This window comes from Vulpes vulpes, chromosome 9 (assembly GCF_048418805.1).
Source record: "Vulpes vulpes isolate BD-2025 chromosome 9, VulVul3, whole genome shotgun sequence".
In the NCBI taxonomy this organism is placed as follows: domain Eukaryota; kingdom Metazoa; phylum Chordata; class Mammalia; order Carnivora; family Canidae; genus Vulpes; species Vulpes vulpes.
This window is the reverse complement of record NC_132788.1, coordinates 38,424,356-38,447,217: the sequence shown is the minus strand read 5'-3', so window position 1 is coordinate 38,447,217 and position 22,862 is coordinate 38,424,356. Positions and strand designations below refer to the sequence as shown.

Below are 22,862 nucleotides of genomic sequence, written 5' to 3'. Positions count from 1 at the left end.
GAAATGGAAATGGCCCTCTTGCCACAATATTAGTATCCTGCTTACCTCTCTGGGTATGCACTTTCCCTTATAGTTTGCATTGGTATGGTCTCACTAACTTGTCAGTTACCTGATGCTTTACAGAGCTTCATTTCTACTTTGCCTATTATTTTAGTTTTTTTAAGGCAAGGTAATTTCCTAGCCTATTTTATTATCATAAATGGATCTGCTATATAGATTTTGAAAAACAAACCAGTATAGAATAGTTGTTAAGAGTACAGACTCTGAAGTCAGACTGTCTCACTTTGCATCATGGCATCATGGATCTAGGCTTTACCTGCTCTGCAATATTGGGCAAATTACTTAACTTCATGTATTTCACTTTCTTCATCTTTAAATTGAGGAAAGGAATAGTATTTTCCTCATAACACAGGTGAAAAATTTGGTACACTTTCTGCTTCTTGATAATCACTATTAGTTATTGTTATTACCTCTCTATGAAAATTGGTGAAAGAGAAAAAGTGAGAAATGACAAGAAAAAAAAGGAAAGGATAACCTGGTATGTGAGGGTTAAACTGTATGGGAACAGGAAGAGGGAGAAATGACAAAAATGTGGGAGAAACAGTATACAAAGAAGTTTTATTAAGGAAGTCTTGATGTTGCTATCCAATATAATTCACTCTCTTCTGTTTTCTCAAAAGATCTTCAGTAAGGACCTACCTTAGTTTCCTTTTTTAAAAAATATTTTATTTATTTATTCATGGCGGGACGGGGGGTGCAGAGACCTAGGCAGAGGGATGAAGCAGGTTCCATGCAAGGAGCCCGATGCAGGACTCGACTCCAAACCCTGGGATCATGCCTTGAGCCAAAGGCAGAAGCTCAACCGCTGATCCACCCAGGTGTCCCCCTACATTGGTTTTCAATATGGTTTTTGCTTTGTTTTGTTTTCTTAGAAGCAGGATTTGTGTTTCTTCTGGATATGATACTGTTTCAAGACTGGTTTGTAGGAGACTCTGTCTTATTCTCATTTCCTATTGACCTACAGGAGTAAGTAATTTCATCACAAAGACTGCTGTATTTAATAAGCCCTTGCTTTGGCAATCTGTCTGAAGCATAGCAGGCACTCCAAAAAACCAAACCAAAACAAACCAACACCAAGACAAGTTGAATAAAATAAGTGAATGAAATGCTGGCAAAAATTTTAATTAGAAAATAAAAGCTAGATGTTAGGCCTTTACAGCACCAAACACAGTAAGAGAGATGATGTAAAAATGATGATGATGTTTTACAAACAGCATTTTCTAGTTATAAGTGGAACTGCTCGGTGCAGAACACCTGGGAAACATAAATCATGGTTTTGCCACCTCTTCAAAATTGACATGTTGGTCTGGATAATTCTTTGGGAAGTGTGTGTTTGGTGCACTATAGGACTAGGACGTTCAGCAGCAGACCTAGCCTCTACCCACTAGATGCCAGTAGCACTCTCCACACATGCACCCGTTGTGACCACCAAAAACATCTCCAGATATTGCCAAATATCCCCTAAGGGGTGAAATCACTTCAGATGGAGAACCACTGAAATAGAAGAATTACAAAAAATTACAATCCTCCCATCTAGAAATGCAAACTTTTTGTTATATAAATAAAAATTATGAGAGTCACATTGATCTTATCATTCTATAGCCAGCTTAATTTTCACTCAGTAATACAGCAACAATATTTTTTGCTATATTATATTCCTCTACAGCATAATTTTTTTGGTGTGAGTACTTCATAACCAAATAATCCTAATTCCTCCTTCCTCCCTCCCATCCTTTGTCCTTCCCTTCATTTCACTTACACATAAACACACACACACACACACGTGTGTGTGTGTGCACATTCATATATAATCAGATACATTATTGCTATTACTCTTTTAGACCAAATATTTCTTACCAGATCAATTAAAAGTGAGGAAATGTTTTTATTTTACTTTCATTTACTTTCCTTTTCCAATGCACTTCCTTTCTTTGCGTAGATCCAAGTTTCCAACCTCTATCATTTTCCTTCTTTCTAAAGACTTAACATTTTTTTTCCAAGGCAGCTCTACTGGCAACGAATTTGCTCAATTTTTTTAAATCTGAGAAAGTATTTCACTTTACTCTTTTCTTCCTTTTGCAGCCTCATGACATCTGAAAAGAAGTCAAACGTGATTCTTATCTTTGCTCCTCTATTGGTAGACGATTTTTTCCCTCTGGCTTTTTCAGAATTTTTTCTTTATCTTTGACTTTCTATAGTTTGAGAATGATATGCAGTTTTCCTCATATCTATTCTGCTCGATGTTCTATGATCTTACTGGGTCTGACTTTGGTGTATGACATTAACTCGAGGGAATATTTCAACATTATTGTTCCAAATGCTGGTCTGTTCCTTTCTTCCTGGGATATACATTACATGTATATTACATCTTTTGTAGATCTTGGATATTCTGCTCTGTTTGTTTGTGTTTTTTTCAGTGTTTGTTTTCCTTGTTCTCCAGTTTTGGAGATTTCTGTTGAGGTATCTTCAAGCACTCTGAGGATAGAGATCTCTTTCCTCAGTTGTGTCCCAATGACTAATAACCCCATCAAAGACATTCTTCATTTCTGTTGCAGTGTTTTTTATCTCTAGCATTTCTCTTCAGTTCTTTCTTAGGAGCCTCTGTTTACGTTGTCCATCGGTTCTTGCCTGTTGTTGCCTTTATCTGGATAAATTAGAGCCTTCAGCATATTAATCCAGTTTTAAATTTTCAATTTAAACAACATCCTTGTCATACCCATATCTGGTTTTGATGCTTGCTCTGTCTCTTCAGCGTGTTTTCTGCCCTTTAGTATGGTTTCTAAGTTTTTCTGGATTGTTGGAACTGATATACTGGGTAAAAGAAACTGCCCAGCACCGGTGCCCAGTAAAGTTGCTGCTTGTGGGTTTGTATTCCCTTAAGTCGTGATTCTCTGTATTTGCCTGACCCCTCTCTAATTCTGGGGGTAGCAGTTTGCTCTGTGACCTCGGTTCTCTTGCAAATCTAGGAAAAGTTGATGATTTTTCCATTTGCTCAGCTTTTACTTGTTAGGATCTACTGCATAAAAAAATTTTTTTCCCATTGAACATTTATTTATCTATTTATTTATTTAAGATTTGCTCCATGATTTTTTTTTTAATGGATAACTAGTGTGTATGTAGTACTGGGAATTCTGATTGTTTCAAATAAGGCTGCAGGAAACGTACCTGATCTTCCTTAGAAAAGATTCTTGCTGTGGGGGGAGAAGTGGTGATGGCGAGCCTCCACAAGCAGGGGGCGCTCTAGGGTCGACGGCGGCCCGGGAAAAACTGGACGCCGCTCTCCCTCGCAGGACCCTCTGCCCCGCCGGTTTCCGCTCCCTCCGCGGCCGCCGGTTTGAGGAAGTGTTTCTAGGAGACGGCGCCTGCGCGGTTGACGCTGCCGGGTGCGGGGGCGGGCTAAGGGGCCGCGGCGCTGGCTGGGTGGCGGTGCCTGCTGTGCCCGGGTCGGTGTACCCGCCCCGGTTCTCTCGCTCCATGGTACGCCTGTGAGTCCCGTCGCCGGCGGACTTGTCCTGGGGATGGAGCACATCCGTACGACCAAGGTAGCCCGCCGCTCGCCGTGGCGTGACCCGGCAGGGATGGGAGGCGACGGGAGCTCGGCCGGCTGGACCGGGGCTGCGGGCCTGCGGGGCCCGGTCCGGGAGGGCCGGGGCAGTTCGGGCCCGGGTGGGTGCGGAGGCCTCCTGGACCTCCGCGAGCCTCGCTCCGGGGCCCGGTGTTGGGATGTGGGTGATTTGGGCTGCTGGAGGTCGAGTCCCATGAAACTGGTCGCTGCCCTCTCAGCGCTGCACTTCCTTGGGCAGAATTGGGGCTGCTTTAGCTCCGGCTGCTCCCAGGCTCTTCCGGCTGCTTTCGCCGCCCCGAAGACCGGAAAACGGCCGAGCGCTCAGATTAGCACCTGATACTGTGTAAGCTTTTCCTTGTTCACGTTGCATCGTCCCGTGTGACAGACTGTTGATGGGATTTTGGGGCCGCTGAGGTAGGTCAGCCTCCGTCTCGGCGTCCGGTCGTTTGCACTGGGCCCGCCGGCTCAGGGCTCAGCGCTTCCTTGTCCGTGTCAGCAGTTGAGAGCGGTTGGGGACAAGGAGAGCACGGCATCCCACACCTTAGAGTGTCTGACGCAACCCTTTTTCACTTAATCTTGTTCAATCTCATGCTTGATTTTTGCCTGCAAAAGGCACTGATTTATTTCTAAGGACGAACAAGCGTCCGTATAACTCCATTACAATGTTGAAACCGAGGGAAGTGGCGTCAAAATATTACCGAACTACGTTACCAACAGTTAAGTTCGGCCTCAAATTTGGGAGGGAGGAAAACTTAAATCAAGACAAGAAGAATTGAATAACACGATGTTGGGATCGCCCGGAGCCTCACAAAATCCGGAAGAGGACCCACTGTGAATCTTGACTCTTCAGGTTTTGCTGAAACCATCTCTCAGTTGCCGCGAATCCTAAAGTTACCCTTAATTTAGAAAAAAAAAAAAAAAAAAAAGCAGACATACCTTACCCCCATTTGTTCCATGGAGAATTTGAGGTCTACTCATTAAAATGTTTCACAAGCTTTTTTAAGGTGCCGCGGATTTTTTTTTGTTGTTAGAACTTGTTTATGACACTGCACATACTATAATAAAATTGAAGATGCTAAAAACTAATCCTTGTTTTAAAAATCTTTTTTTTTTTAAGAGAATGTTAAATTAACTGTATAATTCAAGTTGCTGACACTTTAAGTTGGCAGATGGAAGGGCAGTTAAGTAAATAACCAAACTAGTAGAAAATGCAGAGGTGGAAGAGCGGTCTAGAGGATGCATCAAGACCAGATTTTTGTCCTGATTGGGAGGTTCCAAATGTGTATTACTATAGTAGCTTTTCACAATGGGCCTGTCCTGATGGTTTAGTAAGGTCCTTTTATGACTTTTTAAGGAGCAGGAAATTTCTGAATAATTTTCTATTAAAATTACTTTTCAAGTTGTGTAATTTGAGTTATTCTTCTAACATAGGACCACTAGTACTCTGGAATAATCCTAAGTGGCTGTAGGTAGGCTGCAATTAAACTGATACTTATCAAGTCCCAGTTATGTGCTAGGCACAGACCAGCACTGGCTATAGAGCAGTGAGCATAATAGACTTGGACTTCACTGTATGTTCTGATAATTGTGCGAACTATAATATTTTCTAAAATTATGACTTTTGGGCAGTCCCAGTGGCCCAGCGGTTTAGCGCCACCTTCAGCCCAGGGTGTGATCCTGGAGACCTAGGATCAAGTCCCACATCAGGCTCCCTGCATGGAGCCTGCTTCTCCCTCTGCCTGTGTCTGCGTCTCTCTCTCTCTCTCTCTCTGTCATGAATGAATAAATAAACTCTTTAAAAAAATAAAATCATGGCTTTTTAAAATATTAACATGAATATAACCTATTGCATAATTATACTACTTTGCATAACTTAACTTGGATGTAGTTAATTTACTGAAAGATGCTTGTATTTCAACATTAAAGATGAATTGCTTTAACTTTACTTAGCTGTTTTGAACTATACAGTTTAGTCACTATGATCAAAAATTGACCGTAGAGTAGTCCTGTGTAACTATTGGTTTGTTCTGTGCTGAGACAGGTTTATTTGAAAAGTAATAATTATATTTCCCAAGAACTCTATGTCAGTGTAGCCAACTGTGCAGTATTACTTTACAATACTTAAAATTTCACAATTATGCTAATCTATACAAAATTGTCACTAATTTCTTAAATAACCTTGCCAGTTGGGTATATTATCAACATTTGCAGATGAGAAGGAAATAGGCTTGGAGAGTTGAAATAATCTGCCAATTATCTCATGAGGGGTGGAGTGAAGTTTTTTTTTAATAAAAAAAAGTTTATTAATTTGAGATAGAGCAAGAAAATGAGTGAGCACACAGTGGGGAGAAAAAAAAAGTTTATTAATTTGAGATAGAGCAAGAAAATGAGTGAGCACACAGTGGGGAGAAGGGCAGAGAGAGAGGGAGAAGCAGACTTCCCACTGAGCAAGGGGCCCAACTGTAGGGCAGGGGGGGCGTTTGATCCCAGGACCCTGGCTGGGGTCATGACCTGACCCAAAGGCAGATGCTTAACCCACTAAGCCACCCAAGCGCCCTTAAGAGTTAAGGTGTTTTTGTTTTTGTTTTTTTAAAAGATTTTATTTATTTATTCTGGAGAGACATGGAGAGAGAGAGGTAGAAACACAGGCAGAGTTTGGAGAAGCAGGCTCCATGCAGGGAGCCTGATGTGGGGTGCATCCTGGGACCCTGGGATCATGCCCTGAGCCAAAGGCAGATGCTCAACCACTCAGCCACCCAGGTGTCCCTAGAGTTAAGATTTAAACCAAGGTTTGTCATCATTTTTTTTTCATTACTTTTCTGGTTTTAATCTAATTGTTAAAATGTATTAATATTCAGAAATGAATCCTAATAATAATTCTGAGAGCTTTTTTTCCTCCCCAAACCTCTTCTTGACGTAAGTAAATATTTATGTGGTATTATTTTTGTATTGTTTATGATCATTATGGGTTTTTTTATTGTTTATGAACCAGAGGTTTATAAGATAAACTGTTTTAGCTGAGTACTGATTAAATGACTTTATAGTTATAAAATTCAGGAACAGATATACCATCCTTATTGGTCATATTTGGTTTACTAACTGTATAGCATCGCCAAAGATGTCAAGACTGAATTTGAATTTCCGAAAGACTATTTCCAAGCTCTGCCTATCACTTTGAGCTCTAATTTTTCCATAATGAGGTAGTCTTGCCAAGAAACAATGGGAAATATGCAGAGACAGTTCTTCTTTATGCAGTCTTTCTCCTTTCCCTGCCAGGCTCTAGTGCTTTGGCTGACATCATCTGTTGATGTCGAATGATGTGCTGTTTGTGAATGGAACTTTACAGAATGTAATGGAAGAATGTTTTCCTAAACTATATATGGTAGACTGCTTTCTAGAGTTTGTTAAAGAATGGAATGTCCCATGAAAATCTGACCCCATTGGGGCTCAAGTTGAATTATTGCAAAATGCCTAGCTGCTACTCATTTTTGTCATTAGGATGTGCGGTCATGTGTGTATGTATACATGTGTAATCAGTTACAAAGAGGGAAAGAGGTGCAAACTAAGAATAAGAGCCAGTAGATTGTGGGGAGTATCTGAGTGCTTTTCCTCACGTAAAGCACTATTTTGACTAATTAATATTATTCCATTATACAAGTGAGAAGACTGAAATTTGCAGAAACTAAATAATGTGACCTGACTCAAATAGATAGTTCTATTAAGGAAGAGGTGGAGCTGGGAACTTGAATCCTGATCTTTCTGATACTAGTCTTATTCTCTTAACCATAACACTCCTCTTCTCAGAGTAATTGTCTAATCAAGAGATTTGAGTGGTGCCTGGGTGACTTAGCCAGTTAAGTGTCTGCCTTAAGCTCAGGTCATGATCCCCGGGTACTGGGATCGAACCCTGTGTGATCTGGGCTCCCTGTTCACTGGGGAGCCTGCTTCTCCCTCTCCTTCTGTGCCCCCTCCCTCTGCACACTCTTTTTTGCTCACATAAATGAATAAAATATTTTTAAAATAAAGAGATTTGAATAGTGAGGTAAGTCAGTGTTATTGGGACTGGAAGAAAGGCAGGGGATGGAGAAGAACTGAGGTGGTAGGATCTTGTCCAGTAGGTAGCTGATTAGGAAGGTGTAGGGTTAGGGAAAAGGTGTGGTCCAGAAGAATAGATTTGGGAGTAATCTATTGATGTAATCACGATATTTTCTTTTCTGGATGAGTTTGTGCAAGGTACATGTAGAGGCTCTGTGGTGGAGAAGAGTGAATGTTAGAGCCCCAGGAGTACTTACAAGGGGCAAGCAGAGGAGGAGGAGTCAGAGAAAGAGTGTTAGGGATAAAATGGGAAGAGACGAATCACAAGAAAAGAAGGCTTCCCTATTCTAATTTCCTTCTTTGCTCCCTCTTCCTCTTCTCTCTCCTTTTTTAGGGCCTGGTATTATTCTAGGTACTGGGGAAATGGTAGTTTCCAGACAAAAGCCCCTGCCATTCCAAAACATCTTTTCTAGTTGGGGGAGACATGACAGAAAACAAAGTTAATAAGCCAAATACATAATACAGTAGATGCCAGTGCTATGGAGGGTGCCAGGGTGAGGTTGGGGGAGAACAGCTGTCAATGTGGTAGTTTGGGAAGCCCTTACAGAGATCATGATACTTGAGTAGAGAGTGAAAGTGGTGAGGGAGCAAGCCATCTTCACAGCAGTAGGGGTTGGGGAGGGGTGGCGGGGAGAGTCCCAGAGAAGGCACAGCAGGGGCAACATCCCTATGTTGTCATACCTGGTTAGTAAAAACTAGCAAGAAGACCAGTGTGGCTAGAGGAGAGTGAGTGAAGGAGAGAGCACAGTAGGAAATGAAAAGTTGGAAACAGGGGCAAGCCTTTGCAGGCTAATGTGAAATCTTGGCTTTTACTGAGTGAGACAGGAAGCCATTCATGGAAAGTCACCTGTGCCAATGCTGCAGAAAAGCAAAGTGAGAGAAGACTGAAAAATGTCCTTGGATTTATGATCTGTTTTGTTTGATAATTTATGCAGCCAGACGCTGTTGTAGAACTTGGGAATACATGAACAAAGAAAGATGAAAATCTCTGCCCTTTTGAGGTTTACCTTCCGCTTCGCAAAGGCAACTTGATGCTCTTTCTTTTTGAAAGAGATCCATGCTATGGAGTGTGGAATAATGGTACTAAGAGTCCTGAATGGGTGTCTTGTTATAGGGGTTGCTCACAGCAAGTCAGAGAAGCCCTGACCGTGTGTTTTCTGCTTCAGTAGCCCTTGTCATGTAGTGGTCAAATATAACTGTTAGCTGTAGAGCTTTGGTTGAGGATGGGGCATTGGTCCTTTCTTGTCCCAGAGTCTACTTGGTGTCTGAATTTTCTGGATATAAATGCTGAGTATGTGTGATTTCCTGTGTTTTTCATTTCTAGCTTTGTAATCAGCTGAAATATGAACTTCTGTTGAGAGACCATTAGGGTACCTTTAGTGCAGGCCCAAGGTTGGCAACAATTCAACTAAATGGCCCTCAAAGTAATGTGTTGGCATTTCCCATCCTTACCATAGTGACCACACTGCAATTCTGTTCTCCCTACTCTGTTTCTTCTTTTCCCAAAACCTTTTACTTCTTCCCCATTCTTTTTTTGGGGGGTGGGGGGGCTCTGGTAATACCTAGAATTAAAGGCTCTTGACACTCTTTCTGTAGTGCTTCAGTGTTAGTGACCTGAAAGAGTTGTGATTGCTTTCTAAATACCTGCTTAAAACATTTCCAGGAACACATGGAAAAATCTGTAGCAACATCTGTAAAATACTCTATTCCTTGGTGTGAAAGGGAAATATGAGGCAGCAGTTGGCGCTTAGAAGTTGACTAAGTCTCTGGTTTGAAATTTGTATGCTGATAATTTTAGCAAAGAAAAAGACCTATTTTCCTTTGTTTTTTTGTTTTTTTGTTTTTTTTTACATAGGATTTTCAGTTTAGAACAGAATAATCAGTAAATTTTCTCAGAACCTAAAGTTTCTCCAGAACCTAAGGTGCTAAATAAATAAATGTTTTGGAATAATGTTCAGATTACTTTTATTATCAGTTATATCCATATAACAGTAGCATATTGAAGCAATCATGTAATGAGTTTTCTTTTTTTTTTTTCTCCAGCAAATAACATATACCTTTATTTAGTCTTATTTGATCTCAGTTCATGGCTTACATGCCTATCTTCTTTTTTTTTTTTTTAATAAATTAATTTTTATTGGTGTTCAATTTACCAACATATAGAAAAACACCCAGTGCTCATCCCGTCAAGTGTCCCCCTCAGTGCCCGTCACCCATTCCCCCCCACCCCCCCGCCCTCCTCCCCTTCCACCACCCCTAGTTCGTTTCCCAGAGTTAGGAGTCTTTATGTGCTGTCTCCCTTCCTGATATTTCCCACACATTTCTTCTCCCTTCCCTTATATTCCCTTCCACTATTATTTATATTCCCCAAATGAGTGAGAACATGCACTGTTTGTCCTTCTCCGATTGACTTATTTCACTCAGCATAATACCCTCCAGTTCCATCCACGTCGAAGCAAATGGTGGGTATTTGTCGTTTCTAATTGCTGAGTAATATTCCATTGTATACATAAACCACATCTTCTTTATCCATTCATCTTTCGATGGACACCGAGGCTCCCTCCACAGTTTGGCTATTGTGGCCATTGCTGATAGAAACATTGGGGTGCAGGTGTCCCGACGTTTCATTGCATCTGAATCTTTGGGGTAAATCCCCAACAGTGCAATTGCTGGGTCGTAGGGCAGATCTATTTTTAACTCTTTGAGGAACCTCCACACAGTTTTCCAGAGTGGCTGCACCAGTTCACATTCCCACCAACAGTGTAAGAGGGTTCCCTTTTCTCCGCATCCTCTCCAACATTTGTGGTTTCCTGCCTTGTTAATTTTCCCCATTCTCACTGGTGGGAGGTGGTATCTCATTGTGGTTTTGATTTGTATTTCCCTGATGGCAAGTGATGCAGAGCATTTTCTCATGTGCTTGTTGGCCATGTCTATGTCTTCCTCTGTGAGATTTCTCTTCATGTCTTTTGCCCATTTCATGATTGGATTGTTTGTTTCTTTGGTGTTGAGTTTAATAAGTTCTTTATAGATTTTGGAAACTAGCCCTTTATCTGATATGTCATTTGCAAATATCTTCTCCCATTCTGTAGGTTGTCTTTTAGTTTTGTTGACTGTATCCTTTGCTGTGCAAAAGCTTCTTATGTTGATGAAGTCCCAATAGTTCATTTTTGCTTTTGTTTCTTTTGCCTTTGTGGATGTATCTTGCAAGAAGTTACTGTGGCCGAGCTCAAAAAGGGTGTTGCCTGTGTTCTCCTCTAGGATTTTGATGGAATCTTGTCTCACATTTAGATCTCTCATCCATTTTGAGTTTATCTTTGTGTATGGTGAAAGAGAGTGGTCCAGTTTCATTCTTCTGCCTGTGGATGTCCAATTTTCCCAACACCATTTATTGAAGAGACTGTCTTTCTTCCAATGGATAGTCTTTCCTCCTTTATCGAATATTAGTTGACCATACAGTTCAGGGTCCACTTCTGGGTTCTCTATTCTGTTCCATTGATCTATGTGTCTGTTTTTGTGCCAGTACCACACTGTCTTGATGACCACAGCTTTGTAGTACAACCTGAAATCTGGCATTGTGATGCCCCCAGCTATGGTTTTCTTTTTTAAAATTCCCCTGGCTATTCGGGGTCTTTTCTGATTCCACACAAATCTTAAAATAATTTGTTCTAACTCTCTGAAGAAAGTCCATGGTATTTTAATAGGGATTGCATTAAACGTGTAAATTTCCCTGGGTAACACTGACATTTTCACAATATTAATTCTGCCAATCCATGAGCATGGAATATTTTTCCATCTCTTTGTGTCTTCCTCAATTTCTTTCAGAAGTATTCTATAGTTTTTAGGGTATATATCCTTTACCTCTTTGGTTAGGTTTATTCCTAGGTATCTTATGCTTTTGGGTGCAATTGAAAATGGGATTGACTCCTTAATTTCTCTTTCTTCAGTCTCATTGTTAGTGTATAGAAATGCCATTGATTTCTGGGCATTGATTTTGTATCCTGCCACGCTACCAAATTGCTGTATGAGTTCTAGCAATCTTGGGTGGAGGCTTTTGGGTTTTCTATGTAGAGTATCATGTCATCGGCGAAGTGGGAGAGTTTGACTTCTTTGCCAATTTGGATGCCTTTAATGTCTTTTTGTTGTCTGATTGCTGAGGCGAGGACTTCCAGTACTATGTTGAATAGCAGTGGTGAGAGTGGACATCCCTGTCTTGTTCCTGATCTTAGGGGAAAGGCTCCCAGTGCTTCCCCATTGAGAATGATATTTGCTGTGGGCTTTTCGTAGATGGCTTATAAGATGTCGAGGAATGTTCCCTCTATCCCAACACTCTGAAGTGTCTTGATCAGGAATGGATGCTGTATTTTGTCAAATGCTTTCTCTGCATCTAATGAGAGGATCATATGGTTCTTGGTTTTTCTCTTGCTGATATGATGAATCACATTGATTGTTTTACGGGTGTTGAACCAGCCTTGTGTCCCGGGGATAAATCCTACTTGGTCATGGTGAATAATTTTCTTAATGTGTTGTTGGATCCTTTTGGCTAGTATCTTGTTGAGATTTTTTGCATCCATGTTCATCAGGGATATTGGTCTGTAATTCTCCTTTTTGGTGGGGTCTTTGGTTTCAGAATTAAGGTGATGCTGGCCTCATAGAACGAATTTGGAAGTACTCCATCTCTTTCTATCTTTCCAAACAGCTTTAGTAGAATAGGTATGATTTCTTCTTTAAACGTTTGATAGAATTCCCCTGGGAAGCCATCTGGCCCTGGACTCTTGTGTCTTGGGAGGTTTTTGATGACTGCTTCAATTTCCTCTCTGGTTATTGGGCTGTTCAGGTTTTCTATTTCTTCCTGTTCCAGTTTTGGTAGTTTGTGGCTTTCCAGGAATGCGTCCATTTCTTCTAGATTGCCTAATTTATTGGAGTATAGCTGTTCATAATATGTTTTTAAAATCGTTTGTATTTCCTTGGTGTTGGTAGTGATCTCTCCTTTCTCATTCATGATTTTATTAATTTGAGTCTTCTCTCTCTTCTTTTTAAGAAGGTTGGCTAATGGTTTATCTATCTTATTAATTCTTTCAAAGAACCAACTCCTGGTTCTGTTGATCTGTCCCACAGTTCTTTTGGTCTCGATTTCATTTAGTTCTGCTCGAATTTTAATTAACTGTCTTCTTCTGCTGGAGGTGGGGTCCATTTGCTGCTTTTTCTCCAGTTCCTTTATGTGTAAGGTGAGCTTTTGTATTTGAGTTCTTTCCAGTTTTTGAATGGATGCTTGTATTGCGATGTATTTCCCCCTCAGGACTGCTTTTGCTGCATCCCAAAGATTTTGAACGGTTGTATCTTCATTCTCATTAGTTTCCATGAATCTTTTTAATTCTTCCTTAATTTCCTGGTTGACCTTTTCATCTTTTAGCAGGATGGTCCTTAACCTCCACGTGTTTGTGGTCCTTCCAAACTTCTTGTTGTGATTAAGTTCTAATTTCAAGGCATTATGGTCTGAGAATATACAGGGGACTATCCCGATCTTTTGGTATCGGTTCAGACCCGATTTGTGACCCAGTATGTGGTCTATTCTGGAGAAAGTTCCATGTGCACTTGAGAAGAATGTGTATTCAGCTGAGTTTGGATGTAAAGTTCTGTAGATATCTGTGAAATCCATCTGGTCCAGTGTATCATTTAAAGCTCTCGTTTCTTTGGAGATGTTTTGCTTAGAAGACCTATCTAGTATAGAAAGAGCTAGATTGAAGTCACCAAGTATAAGTGTATTATTATCAAAGTATTTCTTCAGTTTGGTTATTAATTGGTTTAAATATTTGGCAGCTCCCACATTCGGGGCATATATATTGAGGATTGTTAAGTCCTCTTGTTGGATAGATCCTTTGAGTATGAGATAGTGTCCCTCTTCATCTCTCACTATAGTCTTCGGGGTAAATTTTAATTTATCTGATATGAGGATGGCTACCCCTGCTTTCTTTTGAGGACCATTTGAATGGTAAATGGTTCGCCAACCTTTTATTTTCAGGTTGTAGGTGTCCTTCTGTCTAAAATGAGTCTCTTGTAGACAGCAAATAGATGGGTCCTGCTTTTTTATCCAGTCTGAAACCCTGCGCATTTGATGGGGTCATTAAGCCCGTTCACGTTCAGAGTTACTATTGACAGATATGAGTTTAGTGTCATCATGATACCTATTCTGTCCTTGTTTTTGTGGATTGTTCCACTGAACTTCTTCTTAAAGGGGAATTTTAAGAGTCCCCCTTAAAATTTCTTGCAGAGCTGGTTTGGAGGTCACATATTTTTTCAGTTCCTGCCTGTCTTGGAAGCTCTTTTTCTCTCCTTCCATTTTGAATGAGAGCCTTGCTGGATAAAGTATTCTTGGTTGCATGTTCTTCTCATTTAGGACCCTGAATATATCCTGCCAGCCCTTTCTGGCCTGCCAGGTCTCTGTGGAGAGGTCTGCTGTTACCCTAATATTCCTCCCCATAAAAGTCAGGGACTTTTTTTCTCTTGCTGTTTTAAGGATCTTCTCCTTATCTTTGGAATTTGCAAGCTTCACTATTAAATGTCGAGGTGTTGAGCGGTTTTTATTGATTTTAGGGGGGGATCTCTATTTTCTGGATCTGAATGGCTGTTTCCCTTCCCAGATTCAGAAAGTTTTCAGCTAGGATTTGCTCAAATACATATTCTGGCCCTCTGTCCCTTTCGGCGCCCTCAGGAACCCCAATTAAACGTAGGTTTTTCTTCCTCAGGCTGTCATTTATTTCCCTTAATCTATCCTCATGGTCTTTCAATTTTCTGTCTCTTTTTTCCTCAGTTTCCCTCTTTGCCATCAACTTGTCTTCTATGTCACTCGTTCTTCCACCTCATTAACCCTCGTCGTTAGGACTTCTAGTTTGGATTGCATCTCATTCAATTGATTTTTAATTTCTGCCTGATTGGATCTAAATTTTGCAGTCATGAAGTCTCTTGAGTCCTTTATGCTTCTTTCTAGAGCCACCAGTAGCTGTATAATAGTGCTTCTGAATTGGCTTTCTGACATTGAATTGTAATCCAGATTTTGTAACTCTGTGGGAGAGAGGACTGTTCCTGATTCTTTTTTTTGAGGTGAGGTTTTCCTTCTAGTCATTTTGCTCAGTGCAGAGTGGCCAAAAACAAGTTGTATTGGGAAAAGGAGAAAAAGAGAGAGAAAGAAAGAAAAGAGAAAAAGAAAAATGAGAAAGAAGAAAAAAAAGGTAAAAGAGAGAAGAAAAAGAGAAAGAAAAAAGAAAGGAGAACAAAAACGGGGGGTGGGGTGGGGGAAGCAATCAGAAATCAAAAAGAAAGAAAGAAAGAAAAACACAAAACAAAACAAAAAACAAACAAACAAAAAAAAAAACCAAAAACCACGGGGGAGTATCTTCTGATTCTGTATACTTTGAGTCCCTTGACTTCCCCTGGAACTGGTCCGTCTAGCTGGTCTTCTGTGGGAGGGGCCTGTTGTGCTGATTTTCAGGTGTTAGCACTTGGGGGAGCTGCTCTGCCCCTGCCTGGTGCAGGGCTCAGTGGGGGTTGTTCACCCGGTGCAGTAACTCCGGGGCTCTCCGTCTGCAGGGCCTGGAGGCTCCGGGGCGGGGCCGCTGATCTGCTCAGCTCGGGGCGGGAGGCTCCTTGCTGTCCTGGGCCCTCCAGGTCTCTGCCTGTCCCGGGGGAGGCCGGATCCTGGGCTGTGTCGCGGCGCCCTGTGCTCCGGGGCCTGCGTTGTTGGATTCACGCTCCCGCGGCGCCACCGCCCGAGCCCCTCCGAGCTGCTCCGGGTCCCGCCGTGCGCGCTGCAGCCCCTGGGAGCTCGGCCCGGGGTGTGGGGCTCTCCCGGGGCGCAGCTGTCTGTTAGTGTCCCAGGGAGCCCGAGGGCATTCCCGCCCTCCTGGGTCCTGCTCCAACTCCCTGCGGGCCCCTTTCCGCCCGGGAAGGTTGGTGCAGCTCCTGCTCCTCCGGGCCGGGGCTCTCCTGTCCTGGGGACACTCCCGCCGGCCTCAGCCCGGCTCCTCGCGGGGCCCCTCCCCCTTGGAGGCCTTTTGTGTCTTTATTTCTTTTTCCCCGTCTTCCTACCTTGATGGAAGCACGAACTCTTCTCACTGTAGCGTTCCAGCTGGTCTCTCTTTAAATCTCAGGCCGAATTCGTAGATTTTCAGGATGATTTGAAGGTTTTCTAGGTAATTTGGTGGGGACAGGTGATTTGGGGACCCTACTCTTCCGCCATCTCGCCCCTCCTCCTGTAATAAGTTTTCTATTATGTTTTCTTGAATATGATTACTATGGTAATAATCCTCAATTTATTAAAGTCTTATATAGTCTCTTTTCTCTCAGACTTACATTTCCTTTTATACTTTATCCTACTGAATGGCAGCTAGCCTCTGTTTTTCCTTCCTTCTCACATAGGTTTTGTCATCTCAAGATGGGCTTGGTTTTGTCATCTCAAGATAGGCTTCCTCTTTCACCTGTCTACGGCAGCTTAATCCAGGCCCTTATCACATCTCTCCCAGGCACTCCTAGATTATTAGCTTTTTACCTGGTTACTCACCTCCTGTCTCTTCTTTACTCAACATTTTCTCCACATTATAATTGGAAAGATCTTCTTACATACCATATCTGGTCATGGGCTACTGTGCTTAAAAGTACTCTGTATCCTTTTATCTACAACGCAGATGCGCTACCCTAGCAGGTGTTTCTTTTTCACCAAATGTTATTGCCTCTCCCCTTTTGTGTTCTAGCTCTTCTATTGGGAATTCTGTATTTTCTGTGTATTAAAAAAAATTTTGCTGAGCTTTGCTTCCAGTGTTATATTAGAAAAAACAGGTTTTTCCAGCTCTATCACACATTAGAATATTGAATTTGCTTTTTTTTTTTAAGATTTTATTTATTTATTCATGAGAGACACACAGAGAGAGAGGCAGAGACACATAGGCGGAGGACGAAGCAGGCTTCCTGCGAGGAGCCCTCCCGGCACCCCAGGATCACAGTCTGAGCCAGAGGCAGATGCTCAACCACTGAGCCACCCAGACATTCCTTGAATTTGCTTTTAAAGTCCGTGTGCCTTCTCCTTCCTTTCTCCATTTGAACTTGGCATTAGTTTAATACAGAGGACTGTCAGGGCTCAACTTACCTCATCAGGTTACTAACTTACTAACAGTCATTTTTGCAAACATGAGCATTTTATTGCTTACTGTTTGTCAAGCAAACTTGGGGTAAAGTACCTACATGTATTATCCAGTCTTACTGCAGCTTTCAAGGAAGAGATTGTTGTCCTTATTTCACAGATAAAGAAAGTGAGACCCAGACAATTTGGTTAGTTGATAGCCAGTGAATTTTTATGGAGTGAATTAGTAAACTCTTTCTGAAAATGTATAGTTACGTGGATGTTCTTCAAAGATGTGTGTGTGGGAGGGTGTATGCATATTGCCAATAATGTGGTTGTATATTTTAAAGGGCCATAAGTTATAAGAAGCTTTTTTAAAAAGTGGGAGGATACAAGCTGGGACCTTAAATATTCAGGAAAAGAGCATAAAGATAGAGAAGGAACCTAGCCTGGTTAAAAGTTAAGAGCAAGAGGGGGACAGCCCGGGTGGCTCAGCGGTTTAGTGCCAGCTTCAGCCTAGGGTGTGATCCTGGAGACCCAGGATCCAGTCCTGGAGACCCGGGATTGAGTCCTGCGTTGGGCTTCCTGCATGGAGCCTACTTCTCCCTCTGCCTGTGTCTCTGCCTCTCTCTCTCTCTCTCTCTCTCTCTCTCTCTCTCTGTCTCTCTCATGAATAAATAAATAAAATCTTAAAAAAAAAAAACAAGAGGGATTAATTTGGAATTTAATTAATTTTAATTAATTAAAGTTAGAAGGAATACTATTTGCATAAAAATGACCTGGTGAGCTTCTTAAAAATTCAGATTCTTGGTGTCCTGTCTGCTGAGACGACTGAGTGAAGTTGAGTGGGGCTTAAGATTTGTATTTATGCAGTTTCAGAGGTGATTCAGATGAACAGCTAGACTTTGGGACTTTTATATAGGTAAGAAGAATTAAAGATTTAATTAATGGAATCTCAAGTTAATTTTGGATATAGAAATTAGGGAGAATCAAGGAATAGGGTTAGAGTGTTAGGGAGAGTATTTTTAACCTGAATTTCCAATCTTGATAGATGACAAGCCCAAAAGAACTGTGTAGTGTTAGGCAGTTCTAGAGGAAGAGTGACTTAATTGGGTGTTGGGGTGGGAATAGCAGACTGAGTGTCCACATGTGGCTTTAAAAACAAAAAAGCTGATCTATAACTGTACACTATTAGTAATTTTTCTACTTATTTGAAGTTTGTTCATCTATTTGTAAATTACTGAATGAGTATTTACTGTTTACCCTTTATGTAAGGAAGAAGTGGCAGAGAGAAATGAAAGACAGTATAATGTTACAAAGTAGAATTTTATATAATAAATCTCTTGGGTGATGTCAGCAAAAGAGACCACTGCTAAACTGTGGGCATCTTCTGTTTTCACCCTGTGGAAAATGTGTCTATGGCTGATCACCCTAGTCCAACAAATATTTATTGTATCAGATGCTATACTAGTCATCAGGTAGTCAGACATAAATAAGAGACAGTTCTTGCCCTGGAGTATGTCATAGCTTTAGTGGGAGAGATGGACATGAACAGATGTTTTATAATGTAGAAACTACTCTAACAGTAGTGAAAGGTGCAGATTTTTAAAATATTTAGGCTATAAAATTGGTAGGAATTGGTGATTTAATTGAATATTGGGAGTTGGGACACCTGGGTAGCTCAGCAATTGAGCGTCTGCCTTTGGCTCAAGGTGTGATCCTGGGGTTCTGGGATCAAGTCCCACATCAGGCTCCCTGCATAGAGCCTGCTTCTCCCTCTGCCTGTGTGTCTGCCTCTCTTTGTGTCTCTCATGAATAAATAAATAAAATCTTTTTTAAAAAAGAATATTGGGAGTCAAGAGGAAGTCATAGGATGATTCCTGAATTTCTAATGACTAGATGAGGATGGAGTCCTATATTAATTCACATCAGAAATACAGGATTAGGAACCTGTTTGTGAGGAGTGAGGAAAGATCCATTTCATTTTCAGTATGCTTAACATGAGTCTTAAGACATCCAAGTAGAGCAGTATAGCATGGTGGGAAGGAATCAGACCTATGACATAGGGTTATTACTGTGCTGTTCCACTTACTGTTACTAGCTGTGGTGTTGGGACATTTAACTAACTTCTCTAAGTCTCAGTTTCTATACAGAGATTAATAGTACTTAACTAGATAGGAATTGTGAAAATTAAAAGAAATACTGTATGTTAAGCACTTATCAAAGTACTCAGTATATAATAAGACTTGAGTACTATGTCAGGAATGATTGTAGTCGTTATATGTATAGCAGGCAATGTGAACTCAGGAGAGCTCAGAGTTGGGCATTTAGTTTGGAGAGTCATTCACATATAGGTTAAAATAATGACAGTGGATAAGCTGCCTATAGAGAATGGGGCCCCTGAGGAAGAAGGGTAACAAGTAGGAGATGGAACGAAGAGAGTTAAAATCCAAATGACAGTAGTGTTATTGTTTTGCATGTAGATAAGTGCATGTAGAGAATTTGTGCTTTGTCAAGAAATTATTTATGGGGCAGCCGTGGTGGCGCAGCGGTTTAACGCCGCCTGCAGCCCAGGGCGTGATCCTGGAGACCCTGGATCGAGTTTCCCTGTCAGGCTCTCTGCATAGTGCCTGCTTCTCTCTCTGCCTGTGTCTGTGCCTCTCAATCTCTCTCTCTCTCTCTCTTTCTCTCTCTCTCTCTGTTTCTCTCTCTCTCTCTGTTTCTCTGTCTCTATGAATAAATAAAGTCTTAAAAAAAGAAATTCTTTATGATGATTAATACATAATATATGATTAATAAGAAATATTTATGATCTTCCAAAAGTCCACAGATTAAACTTCATATGGACTTAGAAATAAAAAAAGCTGTTCAGTTAAATAAGTAGTAATGACGACAGCTCCTACTCCCTTTAAATTACTTACCAATATCCTTTTTTTTTTAAATTTTTTGAGTAGTATGTGAATTGCTGTAAAATGATATTGGCATTAATTGCTTGAGTAGGGTTAATACTTTGTAGTAACCTTTATTTCTATATGTATTCATTAATTCTCTTTAGAAACATTAACACTTTGTTTTAATTGCTTTGGAGATAAGGCAGGTGAGGTTTATATTACGGTATTACTGTTGGTTGGCTGTAGTCACCTTACAACTAAGTCTAGCGCTATTGAAGGAGAGTAAACAGTAGTTGATTTCATTGTTTTAAAAAATTTAAATTTTAATTCAATGTGAGTTATATAATTGAGTTAGATTTTTTAAAAGGAAGAAATGGTCCTAAACAATGAAATAAATGCAGATCTCCAAGAGAAATCTTCATACAGTCTTTTCCTATTGTCTTAAAGGATAGTGTGTATAATTATCTGATAGCTTTTACATGTCAAATCAACTGTCAGATCTGAGCTATATAAATTAGATCGTATCTAAGTTTCCAGAAGAAAATGTTAAAACTCAGTTCATTGCCTTACCCATACAAATAAAATTTTGTGTCAACAACAGGTATTTCAATTTTACAGTTAAATTTTAACTTATTTGAACAGCTGCTGTTAAAAGAAAAAAAACTTTTGGAATTAAATTTCTTCAAGGGGAGCTAATTAGCTTTTTACGTGGTAGTTATTATTGTGGAAATCATAATTTCATAATTAGGGGCATTTCTTCAATTTTAGTAAGGGAAAAGGAAAAAATGGGGGAAAGTACAGAATTAGTGAGATAATTGTTAGACATAGAAGTTAAAGAACTATCTGCAACCTTCTGTTACGACTATGGATTAAAATTTTTATTTATTTTTTTTAAGATTACTTATTTATTTATTCATAGAGACAGAGAGAAGCAGAGACACAGGCAGAGGGAGAAGCAGGCTCCATGCAGAGAGCCTGACGTGGGACTCGATCCAGGGTCTCCAGGATCACACCCTAGGCTGCAGGCGACGCTAAACTGCTGTGCCACCGGGGCTGCCCAGGATTAAAATTTTTTAGTGGGAAATGGTTGTTTTACTCCCCCCCCCCAAAAAGAATGTACAGCAATAAATAACTATGTTTTCAAAACAGTAGTCTCCTACACAGTAGGAGTGGCCAACTCTAACCCCACTCTCCAGTGGCAGCTCTGTGTGTGTGTATGTGTGTTTATTAATAAAGGAGTACTAGGTACCTTACTGCCTCAGCCACTACAGGACACTGAGGCAACATGTGATATAATCTGTGATAGGGAATTCAGAGCCAGAAGGAACGATGAAACTGAGACTTTTTTTTAAATTTTTATTTTTTATTTATGATAGTCACACAGAGAGAGAGAGAGAGAGGCAGAGACATAGGCAGAGGGAGAAGCAGGCTCCATGCACCAGGAGCCTGATGTGGGATTCGATCCCAGGTCTCCAGGATCGCGCCCTGGGCCAAAGGCAGGCGCTAAACCGCTGCGCCACCCAGGGATCCCGAAACTGAATATTTAAGTAAGTCAGTCAGTTTTCTGAGAAAGGATTCCACTTAGGAGATGGGGTATCAGTGAGCCCCAGAGAATGCTTACTTAGCACTTAGCTAAGCAGAAGAGACCATCTTAGGAGGGGAGAATGGTATGAGTAAAAGCATAGAACAGACCACAAAACAATGTCTTAGGTGGAGTGGTGAGGAGAATATAGAGATTAAGTTGGAGTTTGCAACCATTTAACTGTTGATTTAATTTTTCTGGTAGTTTACTCCATGATGCTAGATAATAACCTTATATATTTATTACTTGTTTTGCCAACTTAAATGTATGGACTCTTGCATCTGTCAGCATGGCTAAAATTAAGACAAGAAAAAAGATTTGATGAGAATATGGAGAAAGGGGAATTCTCTCTTGCACAATTGGTGGGAATGCAAATTGGTGTAGCCTGGAGAACAGTATGGAGCCTCCTCAAAAAACAGCATGCAAACTGATGCAGCCTGGAGAATAGGATGGAAAACAATATGGAGATTACTCAAAAAGTTAAAAATAGAACTACCCTATGATCCAGCAAATTCACTATTAGGTATTTACCCAAAGGATTAAAAAATACAGATTCAAAGGGGGTACAAGCATCCTAAATGTTTATAGCAGAATTATCAATAATAGCTAAACTATGGAGAGAACCCAAGTGTCCATCAACTGATGAATGGATAAAGAAGGTGATGTGTGTGAAATCTTGCCAGTTGCAATGATGTGGATGGAGCTAGAGGGTAGTATGCCAAGTGAAATAAGTCAGTCAGAGAAAGACAAATACCATATGATCTCACTCATATGTGGAATTTAAGAAAGAAAACAGATGGACATATGGGAAGGGGAAAAGAAAAGCAGAGAGAGGAACCCACCATAAGAGACTCTTAACAATAGAGAATGAACAGGAGGGCGGTGGGTGGGGAATGGGGTAGATGGGTGGTGGATATTAAAGAAGGCACTTGTGATGAGCACTGGGTGTTATAAGTAAGCGATCAATTACAGAATTTTCTCCAGAAATCAATATTGTACTATATGTTAACTAAATAATATTGAAATAAAAAATATATATGGACTCTTGGATATGAAAACCATTTGTTTGTTTATACCATGGGTCTCCTTCCCGTTCTTAATATTTATGTTGTTTTTTTACAGAGTTCCTTTATTGGTTGTATTTATAACTCTAAATAGTACTTGTGTTACTTGTGGTTTATATACTCCCCAAGATACATGAACTTTAATGTTCAACATTAAATAAACTCATGTTTTTTAATAGAAAGAGGAAAATGTTATCCCAGGATTTAAATGTACCATTTAAAAGAATAATAATAAAGAATTTGCATTACTTTTGAAATGAAAAATAAATTTTTTTTTTTTTTTTTTTTAGGTTGAACAAGTGAAATTACTTGACCGATTCAGTACCAGCAATAAGTCACTAACAGGAACACTCTATCTTACGGCCACACATCTATTATTTATAGACTCTCATCAGAAAGAAACCTGGGTAAGAAGGGCATCTGGTATACTGCTTACCATACTTAGAATAATGGATTTGGCCTATTGCTGTATTTCATTTTGATCATGTAAAAAAAA

General features: G+C 40.5%; 1 protein-coding gene across 2 annotated transcripts in view; it reads left to right on the top strand.

The window, feature by feature from the left end:
- The first annotated feature begins 3,293 nt into the window (after nt 1–3,293).
- MTMR6 (myotubularin related protein 6) overlaps nt 3,294–22,862 on the top strand; it is a 45,763-nt gene continuing 26,194 nt past the window's right edge. For both annotated transcript variants that reach the window (XM_025996675.2, XM_072719833.1), the window contains exons 1-2: nt 3,294–3,602; nt 22,657–22,773. In XM_025996675.2, the coding sequence (XP_025852460.2) occupies nt 3,579–3,602; nt 22,657–22,773 (141 nt within the window). In that variant the 5' untranslated portion in view covers nt 3,294–3,578. The remainder of the gene's footprint in view (nt 3,603–22,656; nt 22,774–22,862) is intronic.